General features: G+C 38.1%; 2 protein-coding genes across 12 annotated transcripts in view; one reads left to right on the forward strand and one right to left on the reverse strand.

Annotated features, from left to right (window-relative positions):
- The first annotated feature begins 596 nt into the window (after window positions 1–596).
- On the forward strand, window positions 597–12704 carry LOC121958247 (homocysteine-responsive endoplasmic reticulum-resident ubiquitin-like domain member 2 protein). Of its 2 annotated transcripts, none has more exons than XM_042507131.2 (9): window positions 597–723; window positions 2104–2449; window positions 4843–4920; window positions 6464–6577; window positions 6747–6868; window positions 7622–7735; window positions 7827–8114; window positions 8944–9058; window positions 11574–12704. In XM_042507131.2, the coding sequence occupies exons 2-9, from the start codon at window positions 2303–2305 to the stop codon at window positions 11739–11741; spliced, it is 1146 nt and encodes a 381-aa protein (XP_042363065.2). In that variant the 5' UTR covers window positions 597–723; window positions 2104–2302; the 3' UTR covers window positions 11742–12704. The 2 variants fall into 2 exon arrangements, with proteins under 2 accessions (XP_042363065.2, XP_042363066.2); XM_042507132.2 differs by having other exon boundaries at window positions 6467–6577.
- A 2642-nt stretch (window positions 12705–15346) lies between these two features.
- The window catches only part of LOC121957467 (sodium bicarbonate cotransporter 3-like), a 56179-nt gene continuing 48894 nt past the window's right edge, over window positions 15347–22631 (reverse strand). For 8 of the 10 annotated variants that reach the window (XM_088090582.1, XM_088090586.1, XM_042506043.2 and 5 more), the window contains 5 exons: window positions 22423–22596; window positions 22043–22180; window positions 21562–21662; window positions 20394–20510; window positions 15347–18992 (listed from right to left, as the gene is read on the reverse strand). In XM_088090582.1, coding sequence (XP_087946708.1) covers window positions 18911–18992; window positions 20394–20510; window positions 21562–21662; window positions 22043–22180; window positions 22423–22596 — 612 coding nt within the window. In that variant the 3' untranslated portion in view covers window positions 15347–18910. Of the gene's footprint in view, window positions 18993–20393; window positions 20511–21084; window positions 21134–21561; window positions 21663–22042; window positions 22181–22422; window positions 22597–22631 lie in introns of all 10 variants that reach the window. The other 2 variants (XM_088090587.1, XM_088090584.1) reach the window with 2 other exon arrangements.

The raw sequence follows: 22631 nt of genomic DNA on the forward strand, positions 1-22631 counted from the left end.
CATGACTGCGCTCCCAGACATGGGGAGAACTCTATTGTGATGTATGCAGACAACCATCACCGGCCGTATTATAAAACAGTGAAAGTTTAAACTTGGAGGAAATCAACAATCTTACAGAGTGGTGCACAGAGAACCTCTGTGAAGTGAGATGTCTGCACAGAGCCTGAAGAATACTGAAAAACAGCACCCACCCCAGACAGTCTGTTCACCCTGCTGCCATCTGGGAAATGATACAGAAGTATCTGCTGCTGAACCACCAGACAACAGAGCAGCTTCTTTCCCCAGCCTGTGAGACCCCTAAACCCCTTCTTCAATAAATTTCAATTTAATTTTTTAAACTAATAAATTATCTTGTACCTTGTATTTTAAGACTGTGCTTTGCGGTTATGTTAAATTGTACAGCATATATTAAAAAATGTCATGCCATTTGGTCCATTCAATTTATATAAATGAGGATATTTCTATTTATTCATAAAAAATACGTTTGCCTTATATTTTCTAATGCCCATAGACTGTATCAACATATATTATTATGCTCACACACTGGATTTTATCAACGCGTCTCTGCTGTAACTCTCACTTTGACCGCCCGGTGGCGGTAATACACCATAAACATTGAATATCGACCACATCCTGAAATGTCACGAAGAAGACCAACACCCAGGTTCAGCTGGGGCTGAGTTACAACTCGGCTGAGTGTTTCGGTCACTGGGGGTAAACAAGGTAGGCAAACAAGACATATCACTCCTCCGTTTGTCACGGACATCTTTATAAACCTAGATCGGTTTAATTTTGCTAGCTAAGAATGCTAACCAACAACTTTTTCAGCCTGAGATAACTGACATTAGTGGCAGAAAGCCCTCCGAGGCTAACGTTAGCTTAGCCGGCTGTTAAATGCTCCTAACCAGGTTTTTCACGTCATACTTGCTGTTTGCTCAATATCTGTCTGTACGGGCTTATTACAGCGTTATAATAGTGTTATACAGTGTCGTGTTTTTCTGGACAGATGTGTCTCAGAGTAACGTTACTCACCGCACTGACACTAGTAATTATCTGTCAAATATTATTGTAACGTTTTATGTTACGTCGAAAGCGGATACGTTAAAACTCTCAAGGTATTTAAGTCATTCATCTATAAAAATGAGGCCTTAAGTAGCACTAAAATGTCTTAAATCAATCTGTAAAATGTGTTAAAAAAAGCTAAGACAGGTAGGGTGTTATCAGTCATTTAAAAGGTAGAATTAATTAGTCTAAAACAAGGGATTAATTGGTTTTAGATTTACTTAAATTATTGTTTCAAAGGTGATAAAAATTGTGATACATATGGAGTAGGATTTCATTTTCTGTATTTTTTTCTGCGCTCTGAAAATAATCAAAGTAATTAATAGTGTTAATATTACACTGTTATTGTTATCATAACAGGAAACTGGCCAGCTATTTCCCCTTTCTGTTGGTAAACCAAATAGATACTTTTATGATACTGCAATATGTTCATTGTCTCCATTGTGAAAAGGGCTTTTGTTTGTGTTTTTCACTATTTGACATATTTTACTGGATAAAAAAAGTAATCTTTTGTGTTAAAATTGATAAATGAAATTGTCCCTTAATTTTGGTTATAGAATATTGGTCTTCAGGTTCATTCCAAGTGACATTAAAAACGTCTCAAATCTACCTGACCTTAAGGTGCAGAAACCCTGTTTAAAATCTCAAAATAAAGGTAATATCTATCTACAATTTACTTAATGCCTCTCGCATTAAGGTCACACATATCAGGATATAAGAAGAAGTTTTATTGATTTATTTATGTATTATTTTAGTAGATCGACTGACTTTTTAAATTGACCAAAAAGGTCATGCTTTATGTTACATTAACTATTTTGGGTAAAATTGTCCCTAATACTGAGTAATTTACTGTAACGCAGTTCATGTTTTTTCTTTCAATTGTGGTCAGTGTAAAATTAATCTTAAATTTAATTGCAGGTGGCATCAAAAACATCTGTGAAAGTCTTAAATCTAACTTGCCTGAACCTTGAATTACAAATTACGTTTGCAATATCTCTAGTATTGGGATCGTGTTAACCTCGTGTGTCTCTCTCCCCTCAGGTTCATCTCTGAGCTGTCGGTCAGCAAGGAAACACCTTGCAGCTGCAGATTAACATCAGACCTCACAATAACAACAAAGTTTTGCTCCGATGTTGTCAGAAACTCACTAGAAAACTGAAAGGGGTTTGTAGTTCTCACCCTCGAAGGGTTGTCCACATCTTTTTTTATCTTTTGCACTGGAGACAAATGGTTTTGAGTCATGGATCAAGGTGTTGTGGACAGTCCTGTCACCCTTGTCATCAGGGCACCCAACCAGAAGTACAATGACCAGACCATCAACTGTTGCCAGAACTGGACTGTGGAGAAACTCAAAGCTCACCTGTCTGATGTGTACCCGAGCAAACCAGTAAGTATCTGTGCTCCAGTCCACTTAAAGAGGAACTGTTCCCATTTACAAAAATACCTATGTGTTATGGCTACGGTCTAAGACAGTCCAAAAAAAAAAATAAAGTAAACAAGAACAAATCTCCCAAATCAAAGAACCGGAGTGCTAAAATTCAGATTTGTGATGTCAATTAACAGCACAATATTCTGGATTTTTTTGCAAAAACAATATTCATGATGATGAAGATATGCTCCAAATGTAGCCATTTTTTAAACTAAGCTTAAGAATGACCTCTTTTCCGCAGCTTTTTTTGTTGTACTATTTTTAAATGTGTCTGTATTATTATTATCAATCCTGCCTGTCCTGTTATTTTTCTTTATTTATTCTTTGAGTTTCTTTTATTATTATTGTCCTATCTTTAAACTGAAACCACTTTGAAAAATTTGTGTATAATAAAGTGCTATACAAGTAAACTTTCCTTGCCATATGACAAAGTACTGAAAAATATTGTATAATTAATGTCAAGAACGTCTGTTTTATCATCAAAATAAGAGTTATAGTTGAAAATTTTAGCATTAATGACAGTTTGCCTTTAAATTTTCTGTGAGGGGTCAGTAGCAATTTTGCTTTACGCTATCCCTTTTGTTGCCTTGCGTAACGATATGTCATTATATCGCAAGTTGGAATATTTCCATAATTAAGAAATGAATTTTTCTTATCATATTAAAATGTATAGTATTATTATCCTGAATGATAAGGTATGGCACACCTCTTGTCACAGGGTATTAAGTCACACACTAAGAGCTCTACAGTATTCACAAACATTTTCTGTTTCACAGCTGACAACACTATTATAGAATGAAGCTCATTTGGGTTTAAAAAACAAACAAAAAAAAAAACATCCTACGGGTCCACATAATCAGTCTCTCATTCGTTGTCTGTGGAGCAGTCTCAGACTTTATACCTCTGGTTTCAAGCTTTGAGAGAGTAGCTTATGTTCTTAAAAAATAATTGAACTTTCCAATGCTGTGAAAATAACACTGGAATTAGGTGGCGACCCCCTTTAAAGCTGCAGAGATGAGAACAATGCATTAATGCCAGTGCCTGTCTCTGTACTGATCTGGTCCATCCCAATTTCCTCTGTCACCTAAATCAGCACATTTTTGTTGAACCACAAGAAAGCATTATATCCTGCGTGTTGCGGATTTTGCTTGTGTTGCAATTTGCAGTTTTAAGGACATAAAACATTCCTTTTTTGCAGAACTTATGACTTATAAGTAACTTCTTTCTGGTTGCTCTATTTGCTATTATGCTCCTATTTTTATGACTTTTAAATATGCTTTTATTTTGGTTGTTTTTATCTGTTTTTTATGCCAATGCTTTTATCTTGTCACGCTTTAAGATTATCATTATTATTATTATTATTATTATTATTATTATTATTATTATGTCAAGAAAACTGCAATGAGATAGAAACTGGTGACATAAACATGTAATAAATGTCTCCAGCCTGACACAAACTGTTAACCCGTTACTTGGCATAAATAGTCACCTTTGCACCCGTGTGTAATGGTGTGTATAGTGTTAGAATTTAAAGCCAAGAAGTGCATGAAAGATTCAAACATTATTGCCTGTTTTTAAATGTCAAACTTACAACTCCACTCAGAACTAGTCAGTTTGAATTCCTCTACACTTCCTCTGTGATTCATATTACTGTTGAATCATCATAAAAGTGACACAGAACATTAACTTAAATCTACTCTCTGGAGTGAAAAAAGTAGAGTTTCCAGAGTCATAGTAGCAAAAAAGAGCCTTGGGGTCTGTAAGATTTGACATCACAATAGAGGGAAGGCGTTCAGATTCCTGCTGTATTGTGCTGCTGCTAATCTGACTTTGCTCCATTTCACCATGCAGTCGCTGTTAACACAAAAAGGACAAACTGTTCCTTTTGTAACACGGTGGAGTAATCTCTGTAAGGCCTGCACTCTTGTTAGTGTGATTTAGCGGGCATTAACTGTGGCATATTCAACAAGGAGACATCATGAGCCCAGAATAAAAAAGTACTCCTCGTCATGTTGGCCCAGGGTTTGAAAATAGGCAATTCACATTCCTGAATGGTCGTACAGTGAATGTAGGCTTTCAGAGGACACACTCTGACCTTGTTGCACTGTTAGGTTAATCCCCCGTTAAAACCCACTTATTCCAGTTGAGGTTACTATAATCTCATCCTCATTACTACCTCACACAAAGGTGCTCTGCCTTTTGATGTCCTGATCTACATTTTAAAGTCTGTTTTTTCTTGTCGACATTTGTTTAAAAAGGGCAAATATTATCAAATAAACTGAATTCTGTACATTTTTGCTTATAAACAATTATGTCCTTTAACCCTATTATCCTTATTTTTTTATTTTTAGAGCTCCAAAGACCAGAGGCTGGTGTATTCTGGGAAACTGCTATTGGATCATTTTACCTTAAAAGATGTGCTCAGAAAGGTAAGCTTACTCTGTGGTGGATTTCATACGGAGTGACTCTAGATTAAAAACTCAAAGGCTAACAAGAAGCATACAAGCTGCCTGATTCTCTGCTTTAACCGACTGCAAATACTGTGTACGTATGTGAACACCTCTGTCCAGCTCTCACATGGTCCCGTTTTCTTAGATAATGCCTACCGTACAACAGAAGACTTTGACAATACTTTAAAAACACGCATGAAAAGACAATTTAAATTTAAGTCACACACTATAAGATTATGCAAAAACTGGTGATCTCGCAGGGTCTCTGTTTACAATTAGATTCCTTTAGTTTTCTTCAAAACGAGAAAAAGATTCACTCATGGTGTCTCAGGCTAAGTTGTATGACCACATTACACCAAATGATTGACATCAAGGAGGCGCACACGAACTCTGATAAAAACTCACGATTTTGTTCCGACATTGAAAATGTGTCTGTTGCAGTAAAAATGTTTAAAAGTCATTTTGTTTTAGGTCAGCATATGACAATGCTGCTAATAAAGCTTCCAACTTTGTAGCAACAATTTGGGGAGGAACATTTCCTGTTTTAACATGACAGTGTTCCTGTGCACAAAGTGAGATATATGAAAAAGTTTGCCCAGTTTGGTCTGGAGTCACTCGACAGGCCTGCACAAAGCCCTGACCTCAACTCTATCAAACACCTCTGAAATTGCAACACGGACTGTAAGCCAAGCCTTATCGCCCGTATGGGTGCAAATCTCTGCAGCCAGTTTCCAAAACCTTGTGGAAAGCCGTCCCAGGAGACTGGAGGCCGGTACAGCAGCATACTGGGAGCTGTGGCTACACTGATTGAGTTTTATGCATGAAGGTTTGAATATTTGTTTTGCTTTGAAGTGTTTTAGTTTTAGATTTATTAAATTCAGAACAAATTAAAACTGGCGTATGAACACTGTTGGGCTCCTATAAGAGCAGCTGTCTGCAATATTAAAATAAGCTGCAACCATGACATCCACTAAAGATACAATCAAGTGTGACGGTACCAAAATATGATCTTTTAGACTAGAGTGATGTAGTGTCTCAGGTTGCATGTTTGCATCTCAGGTTTCCTCTAATTTGGTATTTTATTTAGAAAATGAGTGTTATTATGCTTAACTGTGTCATATTTACTAATATTATACATTATCAATGTAACTTTTATTTTGTAACATAAGTTCTTGAAGCAAATGTTCAAAAACACATGAATAAAAATATCTCCGAGGTTTTACAAAGCAAAAGCTGCATGCTTTCTTTGCATGTATTGCAGACTGCCTTCCCTGGTGTTGGTTGAGTTTAAAAATGCACACTTTTGCATTAACTCATTTGATTGGCGATTATTAAATAAAACGCAGATAAAGAAAATCGGCCAAATGCCAAATATCAGCTCCAATCATCGGCCAGGCTGATAATCTGTCGAGCTCTAGTTCTAAATTGCTTAAATGATGCACTGTAAGTTCAGAAGTTCATCCCTTTTCTCCTTTGAGCCTGCAATACTCTGTTTAATAACGAGCTGTATTTGCCTCTGCAGCAGGACGAGTACCATATGCTCCATCTGGTGTGCGCCTCCCGGACCCCTCCCAGCTCCCCGAAGCCCCCCCGCAGCCGCAGTAACAAGCCTCAGGAGAACTCGGCCAGTCCCACGGTGGGTCCGCCACACACTCCTTACACCTTTCTGTTCATTTCATCATCAGTACACTTCCTTTCATCATCCAGCTCACTGCCGTGATCTACTCCTCTCTGAGGATTTAAGAAACTTGCCTTTGTTTTAAGATGAAACATGAGTCTCAAATTTATTTTTCTGGTTACTTCAGAACTCTACTAGTCCTTCCACTGGTCCTCACAGCCAGTCGTCTGCAGGAGAGAGCAGTGATGGGCTCAGACAGCGAACTGGAGCCTTCCCCTACCACCAGATGTATCCACAGTTTATGCACAGGTAAGCTCTGAACTGCTGAAACTTTCATAACCACTGCAGGCCACGTTAGACGAGGACAGCCCTACTAAAAACAGAACAGTCTCAGAAAACCTGCGTTCATATGATAACATTGTGAAAACAACCTCAGGTCCACGGATCTGAAAAAACAGCCAAAAACGCTGTAGTATGCATGCCAGGCCAGTAGTTGGTGGTGTAACTTTGTAATGACAGACGGCAGAAAAACACCATATGCATGGCCAAGTGCAGCCGTGACGTAGAATTTGTAATATATCAAACTCTATAACACAAAACGTTGTTTAACTGCCTTTAGCAAATTCTAAACCAAAACTGAAACTTTCAACACTATATACAGCGAGTTCCCGGCAACTGTTTTTTTATGAGGTCAAGTGAAAATTTAAATAAAAAAATTACTAAATAAAAATTGCTCCCTGATGTTTTACAATTTAAAAGTTCCTCCTATGCTGACACTTTCTTTGCATTTTTTAAGTAATTAATTTTATCGGTGATCAGTCAAATAAAATGCCGATACAGATAATCGGCAAAATGCCAAATATCAGCCCCAATAATTGGCAATCGGAAATAATGAGTTGATTTGATGATACAAAGATTAAGCTGATTTGAAAATTTGTCTTTATGTTACTGTGTGTGTGTGTGTGTGTGTGTGTGTGTGTGTGTGTGTGTGTCTAAGTGTGTGTGTGTGTGTGTGTGTGTGTGTGGCGAGTCAAATAATCAAAATATTTTTGTAATTTGCAGCTGGAATCAGTTCCCCCCACAGTCGACTCCTCCCACAAACACGTCCGCCTATTACAACCCCATGACGCTAATGTGGTGGCAGCAGCTGTACGCGCGGCAGTACTACATGCATTAGTAAGTCACTTCCTGTCTCTGAGTTTGTTTGTTTTCGAGCCTCATCGCAGGCAAAAGTGCTACAAACCAGCTGTGCTCTTCTGCTCTCCAGTCAGCTACTGGCTGCCTCCTCTCAGCACCTCAGGCCAGACCAGCCCTCCTCTCACTCTAACCCGCCTGACCCGCTGAACCAGCAGCCTCAGGCGGATCGCCGTGGCAACCCAGAAGTCCAGATGAACGCCCAGGGAGGGGAGATCCTGAACGAAGATGAGCTGAACCGGGATTGGCTGGACTGGGTGTACACTTTTTCACGTGCTGCGATCTTACTCAGTATAGTCTACTTCTACTCGTCATTCAGCCGGTTCGTCATGGTGATGATGGCCATGCTGGTGCTCTACCTGTGAGTGCTCCTGATCTGCGCTGCTGCGTTTTGATTTGCCATCTTTCTGTCTGACTGCAACCGCATCAAAACAGTCTGCAAACAACAAGTTACCGTAAAACCTCCATTAATAGTGCGGGCTATTATTTGCTTAAATCACAGACCTCACAGGCTTGTATTTGGGACAGGCGTCTAAAAAGGACGAGCTTTTATTTTCTTTCATACAAAAAACTGTTGCCTAGCGAAGATGGGAAGTACAAAAAAAGAAAGTAATGAGCAACAAAAGAAGAAAAGACCCAAGTACAAGAAAAATTACCTGAAACCCTCCCCCCAAAAAAACAAGAAAGTAATGTTAAAAAAAGAGCAAGAAATGGCCTGACTTTTTTTAATAAAAAAAATTGTAACATATTTGTAAAAAATAATTTTAGATATACAATAATAAATATGAAGACAGTTCAGCAGACATTTTTCCCTAGCTTTTTAAAAATATTCCTCTACATCTACTGATCTCTTTTTTGCGTCTCTCTCGTTCACTCTGCTGGTAACGCCGTCTTCTTTGGTGGCGGTTTCAGTAAAATTAACTGAATCACTGAATTGAGGAGAATCTTACCAGGCTAACATTGTGAGTAGCATGTCCATAATGACAAAAGTTAAAAAATATATACATATAATGTATATATATATACTAATGTAAATTCCAGCAGAGAGCTAATAACCTGGTTTTATACATCCAGAAAACATCTGTTTAAATGAACTCTGAAGTGTCATTTATTAGACCGGATTATGATATTTAATGTTGTCTGCAGGATGTGAACGGTTTGTGACGTCAGCTGGGTGTTTGTGTCTGCAGGCATCAGGCCGGCTGGTTTCCCTTCAACCTGGAGAACGAGCTCCAGCTTCCTGGAGACAGAGCCAATCAGGACGATATGGAGGGAGAGCTACAAAACCATGACTTACAGGAAATGGTAGCTGCCTGTCGTTCATCTGAGCGTCTCTGAGAACATAACCCAGGGCCGAGCAGATTTTTATCTCGAACAATAAATGCATCTGCTGTCTTTCAGTAAAGCACCAGCTTCCAGATGTTCACACAGTGGTTCTCAATCTAGTACATTAAATGAAGGAAAAGCTCCCCATCTTTGTTACAAACACGACGTAGATGCTCTGTATATCTGAGTAAAAGCAACAAGTACGGTTCGAATATCACCCACTATTTTCATGATCGATTAGTCTTTAAAACAGTTTATCACGCAAAAACGCTAAACTCCTGCTGGTCTTAGTTTCTAAAGGTGAGGACTAAATCGTTTTAAATTTAATATCTGTTAGATTTAATAATTAAATTTGATATCTAGATTGCCCATCTGACAAAAAAAAGATTTAAAATGCCATCGTAGGTTGTGGTATTGGAATGTCAAGTGTTTTAAACAGTGATTGTGATAATTATAACAAGGCCAGACAAAAACGAAAACCCTACAATGACATTTTAAGAGGACGAAAGAGTACTAGAATATTTTACTCAAATATAAGTACTGTTACTTTAAAACAGTTTTACTTAAGTAAATGTGAAACTACCTGTGTAAAAATGTACTTAAAAGTAACAAAATAGGTCAGTTGGAGGAAACATCACTATGTTACATTTTTAAAATGGAAAGAAAATCATTTATGATACGATCCTACTGTTACAAAATAAACTGCATTTAAGGCAAATACCAGTAAAACGACACAAAACAACACGATCACTTGAGTCCAAACAAACAATAAATGCCAGTGTGTGAATATCTTTAGATATACGACCACCATACTCAGCGAAGCCTCACCAGCAATAACCTCAAAAGAGACACAATTCAGACAATTTAACAAAAATAAACAATATAAGAGACAAATAAAGCACCTCAGCTGGTGCAACAACAACAACAAGCAACCTGATACCACATGAATGAAAACACCAAAAGGACATTTTAGGCTTGAATAGGAAGTTACAGAATTTAGCACTTAATGTAAAAGTACCTGTGTAAAAATACGTATGTGTTAATGTGTATAAATATACGCCTGCTGACCTCAGTGTAGTGTCTTTAATATTAACCAGAAAAGAGACAAAACTTAAACAAAAATAACTGATAAAAAGAGCTATGGACACCTCGGCGCCATGTGAATGAAACGCTAAAGTGACATTTTCAGCAGGGACCGAAACTTATAGAATAGTGCACTCATGTAAAAGTAAAAGTTGTGTAAAAATGTGTTTAAATAAAAGTAAAAATGTACTCTGAGAAAACATCACTGTTACATTTAAGGAAAGAATTTTTTTTTGATATTTAAAATACTATTGTTACCGCTTCAAAATTAAAAGCATTAAATGTCAGCGAATACACCCACGAACATGAACCAACGCAACCTCTCATGTCCAAACCAACAATAAATGCCAGTGTGTGCATTACTGATCATCATTAACCGCTGACCTCAGTGTAGCCTCACGAAAATTAACCAGGAGACAAAACTCAATTAACAACAAAAAAAACAAGATAGATGACAGACGAAAAGAGCTATGGGCACCTCGGCAGGTGCAACAACAACAGGAATAATTAAGCCACGTAAATCAAAGAGCTCGGCATTTCATACTGAATCAACAGCAGAATAAGACATCACCAAAGCAAACACAACGCACAGACGTGTAAACAATATAAACTCCACAGCAGCTGCAGCCAAAAACACACAAGCAAACACACTGTGCAGCATGCAACACACAGCGCTGTGTGGCAAGACAACAGATTAGTAGATGACAAGGAGTTGTGGTACTCACCTGTATGATGTATGACCTGTCTTTGAGCGCTGTGATGCCCCGAAATCTGCTCCAGGCTCAGCTTCTCTGCTTGTTCACTTTCAAAGCAAAATATAACCAGTCTGCTTGGCCTCTCTGTCCCAGTATAACCAGTCCACTCTCTGTCACAGTGCGCTTATCCAAGTTTTCAAACATTTTGAGCTGAATGAGGGTGAAAAAAAAAAAAAAAAAAACTGCAGAAAGGCTTTACACACCTCACTGGCGTTAAATATTCCTCAGTGAACACAGCGCTGGAGAATCCAGAAGGATTGCATTGTTAGCGTTTTGCCAGAGCGTGCACGTGTTGCTGACACACTGTAGGTGTGTTTAAATTTCGTAGCACGAGAGTAAATGTTACAGGCCTTTTTCACTGAGGTGTAAATAATGAGAGTAAGGGTCCTTGTATCCTGCATGCTGAAGCACTGTCACAGCAGAGTCATCGTTAGTGTTATTAGTTACACCTGCACCTCTGCTACCATGACAACTTAAAGTGTCTCTACACAGTGTATATTACCTTCCACTGTCTATATATATATATGTATATATATATATGTATATATTAATTTGCACACTGGTCCAGAGAAGCATTATTTCACTCTGTGTTCTCACAGAAATGGATAAATGACAATTAATAAACTCGAACTTAATTTGACTTCAACCTTTTCTAGGAGGGCGTGATGGATGACGGCTCAGACGATGATGGGGAAAGCGGAGAGGAAGGAGCAGAGGATCCAAACAGCGCCCCCCACACAGGCTTCCTGTCCTCCACGTGGTCGTTCATCATCACCTTCTTCATGTCGCTGATCCCGGAGGGACCTCCAAATGCTGCTAACTGAACCACGAGCCGCCACAGTTCCTTTCTCCACAAGGGCACATTCTTTCTTTAAGAGGAGGACGAGCGTCCTTCCTGCTTCAGGAAACTGTTTCTGTTGCAGTACAGTGTTATAGTTTCCCAATAGTGTACTTTAGTACATATCTGAGACTTTGAGCCAAAACACAAATGACTGATTCAGCCTAAAAAAGAAATAAAATGTCAATTTTGTCTGCACAAAGACAAAAAAAAAATCAAATGACATGATATTAGTTTAACTGCTCTATACAAGGACTGCAAGTGATGCCTTGTAAACATAGTCAAAATAATAATAGTGTCTGCGTTATTGTTATATTTGTTTCTGTAATCTATAAAATAGGAACAGCAGACACGTTTATAAAAAATTCTAACACTTTAACAACCTAAATCTCCTGTTTTATCTGTAAGAAGCTGCAATATCTGTCGAAATAGTTTTGTTTGAACTGTAATGATTTTTTTGTAATGGTGGTTGTAAACAAATAAGAAATTGTGTTTTAAAAGAGCCACTTTAGTCCAGAAGCTTAAATTCAGAGGATAATCCTGAGACGTGGAGCGCCTGTGATGACTTACACGAGTGATTCTGGCCTGAGAGTTTCGAAAGTGTGTGTGAACACGTCATGTGCTGAGCTGGAAGTCAGAGTGACGTCGGCGACAGAAGTGTGATTTTCACTCAAGTGAAACGATGTACCACAAATTCTCTGACAGCCTGAAAGAACTGAGTGAAGATGAGTATCAAACATGAACGTCAGCGTTTGGGTTTGAGTCACGTGGCATCGAGCGAACGAGAGACACTTTGAAACGTCCTGCTGTGATATGAAGCACTGCCACAATTCAGAGTTCATGTAGGACAAAACGTACACCTCCTGAGTGTGAACATGGCTGCTGCTGTTACCTTCAACATGTTGTGAATCAATAATATTCATGTTTATTAAACCTTCATTCATGGTAATGTTGCCGTGTGGTTTTAGATGTTTTCTACAGATTCTCATATGAAGAAAGAACATGTTGTCACAAATAAATGACTTTTGCTGACACCAAGTGATTAACAGATTTAATAAGACTTAATAATAATAATGATAATAATAATAATAATAATAATTTTCTTGAAAATTTGAGAGAAAAAAAAGAAAAGAAAAAATACCTTAAAAACAGAAGCAAAAAAGGAAATTACCTCAAAAAGGTGCTTTAAAAATAATAATTCAGAAACATTATTTTAAAATAACTGATAATTATAAATATATTTTTAATTTTTTCCTTGCTTTTGAAAACAGGACATTTCTTGCCTTTATTCACCATGTTTTTGAAGTTTTTTGTTCAAAAACATGGGACAGGGTGCAACTGTTTAAATACTAAACGTGATATCGAGCCAGGTTTAAAAGGGTCAAAAGAGCAAGTAAAAATTGCAAAAACAGTTGCGATTTAGGCTTTTAAAGTCTTCAAAGTCTTCTAGCGTATAGTGGTCATTGATTATCCTGGATCACAGAAAGAGAGACAAATATTTAATCCTGTTTAATGCACAATGTCATGGAATCAGTTGCAGCTCCATTTTGTGAGCTCTCAGGTCTGAGAGCATGTGACTGAAACCAGAGCTGCCTCCACATTAGAGCACATGCTCAAAAAATAATGAGTAATCAAGCGCTTCAGATTAAGGAGGTCTGATTACAGCAGTCCTAATCAACCGTGCATACTGCAGGCACAACACAACGCTGACAGCAAGGGAAATTTGGGTAATAAGCACATTACTGATACTAATTACATAAACTAATGTCATGTCTGTGAGGTAATGTGAAGGCACTGTCTGCACATCCACACAGGTGTTTTCACTCACTGGCTGATTAGAAGTCTGCTCACGGTTAGCTGCAGGATTCCCGACAGGTTCTCTGCAAAACCTAAAGAACATTGAGGGAAATCAATCGAACACAATCTGCAGGCACACAATCAGGCCTGAGAGGAGGGCTAATTAGTCAAATAAGTGAAAACACCTGTGTGTGTGTGTGTGTGTGTGTGTGTGTGTGTGTGTGTGTGTGTGTTGTTGCCACAGCTACACATAATGTGCCAGCAGGACTCAGCTGTGCCGCTAAAGACGGATCTCTGCTGCCACCCTATGCCTGAACACAGAAATGTTACAAACAGCACAGTCAGGAACCTTTTTTTAGGGCATATATCAATATTAGTATTACAAATAACGAAAAGTTAATTGTCGACATTGTGAAAATCTCTTTATAAGAAAAAAAAGCACAAAAAAAAATGCCCTAAAAGCATAAAATAAAATAAAATAAATAATAAAAATTAAGATTGTAAAAGATATGATGACAAAATTTAAGAAATGTAATGTTATTGATAAGGACTTGCAACAAAGATATATGCCTTGCAGGGCATTTCACAGTTGAAAAATAAACATCGGTGTGCTCAAACTATGAAGTTCAGACAGTTTTAAAATAACCAAAAATATATTTTAGTTTAGACCATTTGTTCCAAACTGGTGGATTGCAGTCCGTTCTGAATGGACCACAAACGAGTCGAACTGTGTCAAGTCTCTAAAAAACAATTTATTTTGAAGACCATTTTCTTCAGAGAGCTTTTATTTTCGTCTGTTTATTCTTGTGACATGTTTTTTGGGGTTGATTTTTTTTTTTATCTAAGCCCACATGTTTACATTTTGTCAAATTAAAATTGAACATGGTAGGTTAAAACCTGTGGACCTTGAACTAATGACTAAAGAGAAATCTGGACCCTGTGACTGGACCAGTTGAGAAATACTGGTTTATTCCCCAGAGTTTACATTACAGGTATAAAATGTAACTATAGTGATATATTTATAAAAAAAAAAAAAAACATTGTTATTGTTTTGCAAATCACAAGTCTCAAGTCTTTGCACTCAAACTGGCAGATCACATATCCAAGTCCCAAATCCTAAACTTTAAATTGATTTTCATAATCCTCTCTTCACCAAATGTAATGCCAGTTCTGCAAACGAATGAATAATATATTAAATTTAATAAAATCATGGATACTTTTCAAATTTTGCATTCAATTGTTAAAACAAGTTGTTGGAAATTGTTGCATCTCTGTCTGTAATTACACAGACACACATTGTGCATACAGCAATTTTTTTTGTCAACCAATGCATAATTTTTGTATGAAATAATCAGTGTTTTTTTTCCCAACTGGCGCTCAGTAACATAATTATGTTAATTCTTCACGGTTCTTTACTGCAACTTGACTGAATGCTGTCAGACTGGTTCAAACCAAGTGGATCTGGACGATTGAGTGTCAGCTTTTTTTAAAAAAAAAAGGCTAAAGTTGAAACAGTTGCAAGTAATTGCCATTGAAGTCCAAGTTGAGTCACAAGTCTTTGATTTTGCTAAATTTAAAGTCATTCATTTTTGACCTAAGTCCAAGTCATGTGACTTGAGTCCACACCTCATCTATGTGAGATGAGGAAGGTGGAGAAAGAGCCATGCCAGTTGAAAAAGTGTCAAATCTAAGACTCACATCTGTAACACCAGAGAACAAAACTGCCAAACACATTCAAATATGAGCACTTTATCCCGTAAAGCTCACAGTGTGATCTGAATAAAGACAAGAAAATCACCATGTATTCACTTTTATTGCTTTGCACCGATTGCTCATGACAAAAGTCATCATTCAACTAACAACAGGACGCTGTGTGCTTCACTGATGTTGTGTCTGTACATCAGAACAAACGCAGTTTTACTAAGTGATTAACGAGTGTCAAATCTCCACCTTTTTGTTGTTGACAGTTGATCCACCTCTTTAAGCTCATGTTGAAACTGATCTGTGAAAACAGGCTATTTTTAATTTTAAATAAACAATAGTATGAATTAATCAGTTGGCGGATGTTCACTTTAATGTGATGAGTCCACTGATCGACAACTCACATTTGTTTTTTTTTATCAAATGGTCTATATGTGTAAGGGAATCGTGACATACTTGTGACTGAATTTAGGATTTTTAGAAAACATGTTTAGCAAAATGTCCCCGACTTCATTTTCTATGTTGTTGGTACAATAAATTTGACATTCACTGATCAATAAAAAACATTATTTCAATATGGTTGACTTTCAAATGTGAGCAAACACTAGAGCTGTGACAGCAGAACACACACAAAAACAGTATTAAGATAAAAGATAAAATTACACTGTTTTGAGTCGGTGGCTCGGTCTACGACGTTCACACAGACGTGGAATAACACTACGACAGACAGAAGCCGCGTACTGGTTCACTCTAATGAAGTTATGTTGGTCTGTCTTTGGCGTTTGTGTGCCGTCACGCGTGTGTACCTGTACGTCTGTTCTGAACACTTAAAATAATCAGTACAAGACTTGCACATAAAGAGCTTCGACAAGGCACGTAAGCTATTGTCCGTAGAGTAACTGTAGCCACACACAGACAGAGCCGATGAAACAGACACAAAAATCATGTCACAAATTATTCTTTGCCTGAATGTTAGCCAGGTTCATGAGTCTATACGTTGCACAGTATAGAATACTTATTGCTAAAACAGGACTGCACTTAGCAAAATAAGAACAACTTCATAGAATATAAGTTTTTACATTTACTGTAGAAATATTTTGCATAAAATGATTTGCAACGCTAAACATACCAAATTATCTTTACACCACACACACACACACACACACACACACACACACACACACACACACACACACACACACACACACACACACACACACACACACACACACACACACACACACACACACACACACACACACTATTACCAACAGTTATACAGACAGTATAAAAACCGGTGCATCTAACTGGGGTCGGGGATATTCTGTTTTTTATTCTGCACCGCGCTATATTTTATGATTTACAGCATTTATTAAAATAGTTGTAATAACAGCGATGACTTGAAATGCAGCAGACTAATTATCACTGTGCTGTGACAAAAAAGTATCAAGTGACCACAGTCAGAAATCATTCAAGATTCCTGAGTTTTTTAACTGACATTTGAACAACAGCTCTATGAGGACTGGGCCGGTGTAAAAAATTTCAAACCAGTTTGATTTTCAATCTAACAGCAAACCAGACTGGTATACTGAATTTTGAGTGTCTGAATTTTGAGTGTCACACTTGACTCAGCAGTCGCTCCGAAGTGGAACAAAATGACACCATGTCCTAACAGCAAATTAGCATCTGATGATTTTGTCCCATCGCGAAACATCATTTCTCTGACACTGAATCCTTTAAATAAGCACTTTTGTTCTGTCATGTAAATGAACAACATCCATATCAGCTGTGCACTTGAGATCAGACTGGACATGTAACCGCTCAAAACATAGTTGAGTACTTGTTATTTCCTAATGTTTGTACTTTTTAAACCGAAAAACACATTTTATATTGTGTTATTTACTGGAACTGGTTCAACTGCACAACCTGGTTGTTCATCTGTTGTGGAGCTTTCAAAGCGAGCAACAGGAATAAATAAAAATAGGGTGTTAGACAAAAGTTTGAGCTCAACACAACGCAACATCAAACACCAAACACCTCTTTTGTTGGTTTAGAACCAAAATGTTGGCATACTGGTGCCAATTGTTTCCTTGAGAGACTAATGCTGCCATGTCTTGTCTCATCACCCAAAGAACACATTCTAGTAAACAAACAGTGTGGCCTCTCTGTCCCTCCCACCTCTACTGAAAATCTCCATGTTGTTGGTGCTCAGCTCACAGCCTATCAGAAACTAGTGGCTCCTTTAGTCCATGATAAACAAACATAATATTATGTTAACTAGTTGTCATATTTTAGCATTCTATTTATACAAAAATTATCGAATGGTTAAGTTTACCACACATCTGCTCTGCTTGGAGCTCTGTTGCTTCGTCACCCCAGGCGGAGTGTCCAGAGCGCACTCTGCCGCTCTCAGAGTGTTTTGTTCAGGATAACTGAGCGGTACATTCCACAGCGCTCTGAATTTACTAACAGTCCAGTTTGTGACACAGCATGCTCCAGCTCTTAGTGTGAATATCTCCTAACACAGTCGTTGTCAGCACAAGTTGCTGATGTAGGCTACTTTTTAATTTGCTAGAAGTTGTCATAATGACAAATGCCAATTAACCATCAAAATTTGCACAAAATCAAATCGGTTTAAGCTTTTACACCAGACCAGACCAGCAAAACCGGAAATCGACCCAACTCTAAGCTCTATGGATGCGATGAGAAAAATGACCTTGTCATGAATACACTATAATCCATTTCAGGTAAGAAACTATACTGGCAAAGTGCTTACTGTACAGTACAGACTTCATATGGCCTCTGAAGTAGGTTTTCTCTAATGTCCAAATGAAAACAACACAGTTTACATACATACATACATAATGATTTTTCTATAAGATCACATACAATATGAACAGTGAGGTTTACAGTGAAAACTGACCAACTTACGAGCAGCGATATCAATACTGTTCCCCTGCAGACAGGAGAGATGAGTCATGAGCTAATTCTACAAAGATGTATGTGGTATAATAGTAGTGTGGCGTCGTAGTATTTATCTGACTGTACCTCTGGTTTGGTTTGTATCATTTACTGTGCCGGACTAATTATGAAATATAATCAGCTGGCACTGACAGTACCTGAATGGCTTTAATCAAATGAATTCTGAAGCTGGTGAAGAGTCTTAATCCGACCTTAAATACATTTGAACAAACAGTGCAGCGCAACTCATTGTGTCTGAGCTACAAAGAAAATGTACAGTACTGCGACCAGATAAAACAATAACATTAAAATTAAAATGTACAGTGGGTTAAAACTAAATTTGATTCACACAGTCCAAGATCCTCACCAGTGAGGCCCCTTCCTTTGGCATCTGTGGTTTTAATGTGTGACAAATTGCAGATTGAGAAAAGTTCCTAAACAGTGAGCGTCGGTGGGCAGTAATAGCCTTTGATCCTCGGTGATGTGCGCTCTGCAGTGCGTCATGGCAACTGCTTGTGCATGGGAGTAGGGCTCACAGCCCTGAGGGAGCTCATCTGCTGCCCTGACAAAGGGAGACCCGCAGGCAGGTTGTGCTGCTCCAGTTCTATGCCCCCTTTGCCACTAAGATGGTGCTCGTCAGCGGAGTAAAGTGTTGTGCGAGAGAAGGTATCAAGAGGATGGGAGGGCCTCCGTTAATCACAGGAAGGTCTCGGTGGTGGAGGCCCCTCCTGGTAAATCTGGGCTGACGTCGACTCTAACGCAGGCCACCTTCTCCTGGCTGTGGAGACAGAGGCAAGATGAGCACTTGGCTAATTTAAAGCAGCGCTGAGAGGGTGGAGGGTAATTGCAAAAAGGAGTGTTAGTGCTCAATTACCACGGCTCTCAGAACAAAGATGTTATCACCTAAAGTTCACCCTGTTGATGACTAGGCTTCTGTGATAATTGTGTTCAAATATGCAGCTATAGACAACTCTAGATTAAATCTATCAACTTCTGTTAAAATGTTATGTATATAGTAATGTAGAAAAGTATTCCTGTCAACATAAAGATCTAAAGGAGACCAGAATGAACCCTTATCTTTGCTTGTGCGGATTTAGACTGTGACACCCAACACTATTTTTTATGCACCTTTCTATCCTGATCTCCTACCTTCCAGGCAGCTTCAGTTTATTTTACTGCAGTATAAAAATAATCTCACAGAGTCATAAAACTCAGTAGACCCTAACACAGAACATTATTTTCTTTCAACATTTTATCATATTAAAGGAATCATTCACCCCCAAACGACCATTTGTTTATCAGTTACTCACCCAATGTCAGGATGAAGTTGTCAAGAAATCTTTTTTCTTTCCTCATGCCTCCACATTGAACAAAGAATCCAAAAAAGGAGTAAATTCTTGACAAACTCTCACACAACTCATGCAGTATAAAACAAGTCCCATTTATGCAGTCGTATGATCCGCACTAACCGACTCTCTCGTTCTTTCCAACAGCTAACTAAACTCCAAGTGAAACTTATGGATGAGCCAGGCTCTATTGACAAAAACAGTCATTTAACCATCATTCACGTTCATACAGTATCTGTATAAGTGAAAGATACAAATAGTTATAATACAGATTGTATATTATTTTATCTCACTATATTTTTCACCCTTTTTTAGCACTCAGTCACTCAGTTTGTGTTATCTTGTAACTTTAGTAGTTGTAAGGGTTAGTTTAGATTCAACAAAGTCACACAGTAACAAAAACAAACTTATTTACAGAGGCAGTGGTAGAACAGCAGCTCCTGAGCTCAACAAGCTGAATTTACTGTTTTTGTCAGTGGAGTCTGGTTTTTAGAGAGCATTAATAAGTTTCACTTTATGTTTAGTTCCCTGTCGGTAAAGGCTTTTTGTTTGGGAAGTACTGCGCATATGACTGGTTAAATGAGACTTTGAGAATGAGTTTTGCTGTTGTTAAATACAAACCCCTATGACTTCAATTCATCAGAAAGTTCCTCAGTTTGTGGATTTTTCATTCTCTGTGGAGTCATGTGAGAAATGGTGTTTTCTTCAAAAATTCCAAGTAACACAGTTTGGGTAACTGTTGAACAAATGTTCATTTAGGGGTTGAAGTATTCGTTTAAAGTAGTGCAGTTGGGAGGAGGGCTCTGGAAAAGTCCAGGAGATGGCATAGCTACCTTCCACTACGCTTCACAGGTTGGACACATGACTCTGCGCTCGAGTTCACTGCTTTCCACGCTGCGGTTTTGGCCATTTCATCAGAGATATTTACAACCAAGGGGTCAGAATCAGAACTACATGCAGAAAATGCACACAGACACACACACACAGACACAGACACACACACACACACACACACACACACACACACACACACACACACAAACACAAACCCAAAGAGAAGACAGGCATGTAGACATCACATCAGTGAGAGAGGTTCAGTGCGAGACAGTTCAAACAAGAAGACACAGAACATGCAAATAAATCAGAAATGAAAATAAATCAGCAGCACAAAATGACTGAACAGTATGTTACATGTTAACACGTATAAAGAAATGTGGGCCTTTTGCATTAAAGGCAAAAGTTATTTGTCATGATTGTGTGCACAAAATTAGTAAATTAGACGAGGATGAGATTATTTCAAGAAGACAAACATTTTATCGCAGACCATTTTACCCTCAAAATGAAAAAAATAAAGAACACAACAACACTGAAGGCTGTGTGTTTTAAAGCCGGCGTTTGTTTTGTTTTTAAATAGATGAGGAGCGACAGTTTTGGCCATGCGCTAACTGTCCATGTATCAGTAAGGAAGGTTAGAACGCAGCCATGTGGGTCAGATGTTTTCCATCAGACACACAACCCTGCTACCTCTTCTTCCATTGGGAGGCTGTGGGTCACTAGTCCTATTCTGTATGATCTGTTCAAGATGGACATAATAGCACACAGCTGACGACCAGTGTCAGAATTACCATTTTAATTTGTACATAATGCATCAGAAAATGTTTTTACAGCTCTAGTTTATTATTTACTATGAGCTATACCTATTTGTTTCATTTTTCTGCACCATATCAGCCATAAAAGCATTTATTAGGGAAGAAGTAAATATTTTGGGGACTTTTAACTTTTTACAGCATTTTAAGCTATAAAAATGTATTTTACTGCCTCATAAGAGTCAGGCCATAAAAAAGAAAATAGAATCATAAAAGATGAGGTCTTTGGTGTGATACAGTTCTGTATAATTAAACAAAGAACACAACTGATGCCTTACTAAGTATCTGAAATAAAATCCTGCTTTTCATCCCTGACCTGGGCATTAAAGTGTGCTTTATGGGCCGTAGCACTCACCTCCCTGAGAGTGTTTTCACCGGGATGCTGAGCCGGTTTGAGCCTTCGAAGCTGACCTTCAGTCCCATGTCCTCCTCTTCCTGCAGTCTGGACTGTTCCTCCTGAATGAAAACAGCATTGGAACCCGAAATCACAGAATTGCCACGACTGCAGTGAGGCGGGTAAAACACTGGTAACACTGGGTTACAACTGTCATCTTCCTCTTAAATCATGGCATTTTTATTAGCTAACTCTTTAGGCTGGCTTTGATAACAGGATTCCTACACTGTATCTACACAGTTTATTCATATAGCACATTTTGGCAACAAGGCATGCATATATATATATACGAAAAAACATTTTATTTAATAAAAGGCAGCAGCAAACAGAGATATTTAAGAATATTTAGAAAAACTTTTCTCACCGTTCTTCTTGAATCACAGTTTGACTTCTTTTCGCTCCAAAATAAAAAAAACAACAAACAACATGAAATGAGTTTTACCAGCTTTTCTCGTGCTTTCTTTTTCTTGTCATCCTCTTTCTTCTTCTTGCTTTCTGGCATCAAATCATCCAACCAGCTTAACTCTCTCTTAGTGAAGAAAATGTCTAACAGCTTTCGGACAAAGACCAGCGCCAGAACCTGGAGACACAAAGACCAGGAATCTGTTATTTCAGACCAGAATTTAGATCACAAAACCAAATTAAATATTATCAAAAAGAATAAAAGCATTCCACTGATAAAATATTTAATATCTTCATTTTATCTCACACCACAGAGAACATTAATTATGTATCCTGGTGATATTAGAAATTTTATTTAATTTAATCCAAGTCTTAAGCATATTATGTAAATGTCACAAAATGTGTCTTTGAGGTCATTACCATCATTGGAAACACAACAGCTGCTGCAGAGACCTTGATGACCCACAGCAGCACCAAGCAGGTGAGCTGCACCAGGGTGAAGATGTGGACCTTCCACAGCGGAACGTAGCGCAGATAGATCAGATCGGGCTGGTGCTTGGCGGGCATGCCGAACAGCTTGATTCTGTCAAAGAACTGGAAGAGAAAATGAGAGCCTCGGTGAGAGAGAT

Source organism: Plectropomus leopardus, chromosome 17 (genome assembly GCF_026936395.1).
Source record: "Plectropomus leopardus strain MGB_pleo_1.0 chromosome 17, ASM2693639v1, whole genome shotgun sequence".
Taxonomy (NCBI): Eukaryota; Metazoa; Chordata; class Actinopteri; order Perciformes; family Serranidae; genus Plectropomus; species Plectropomus leopardus.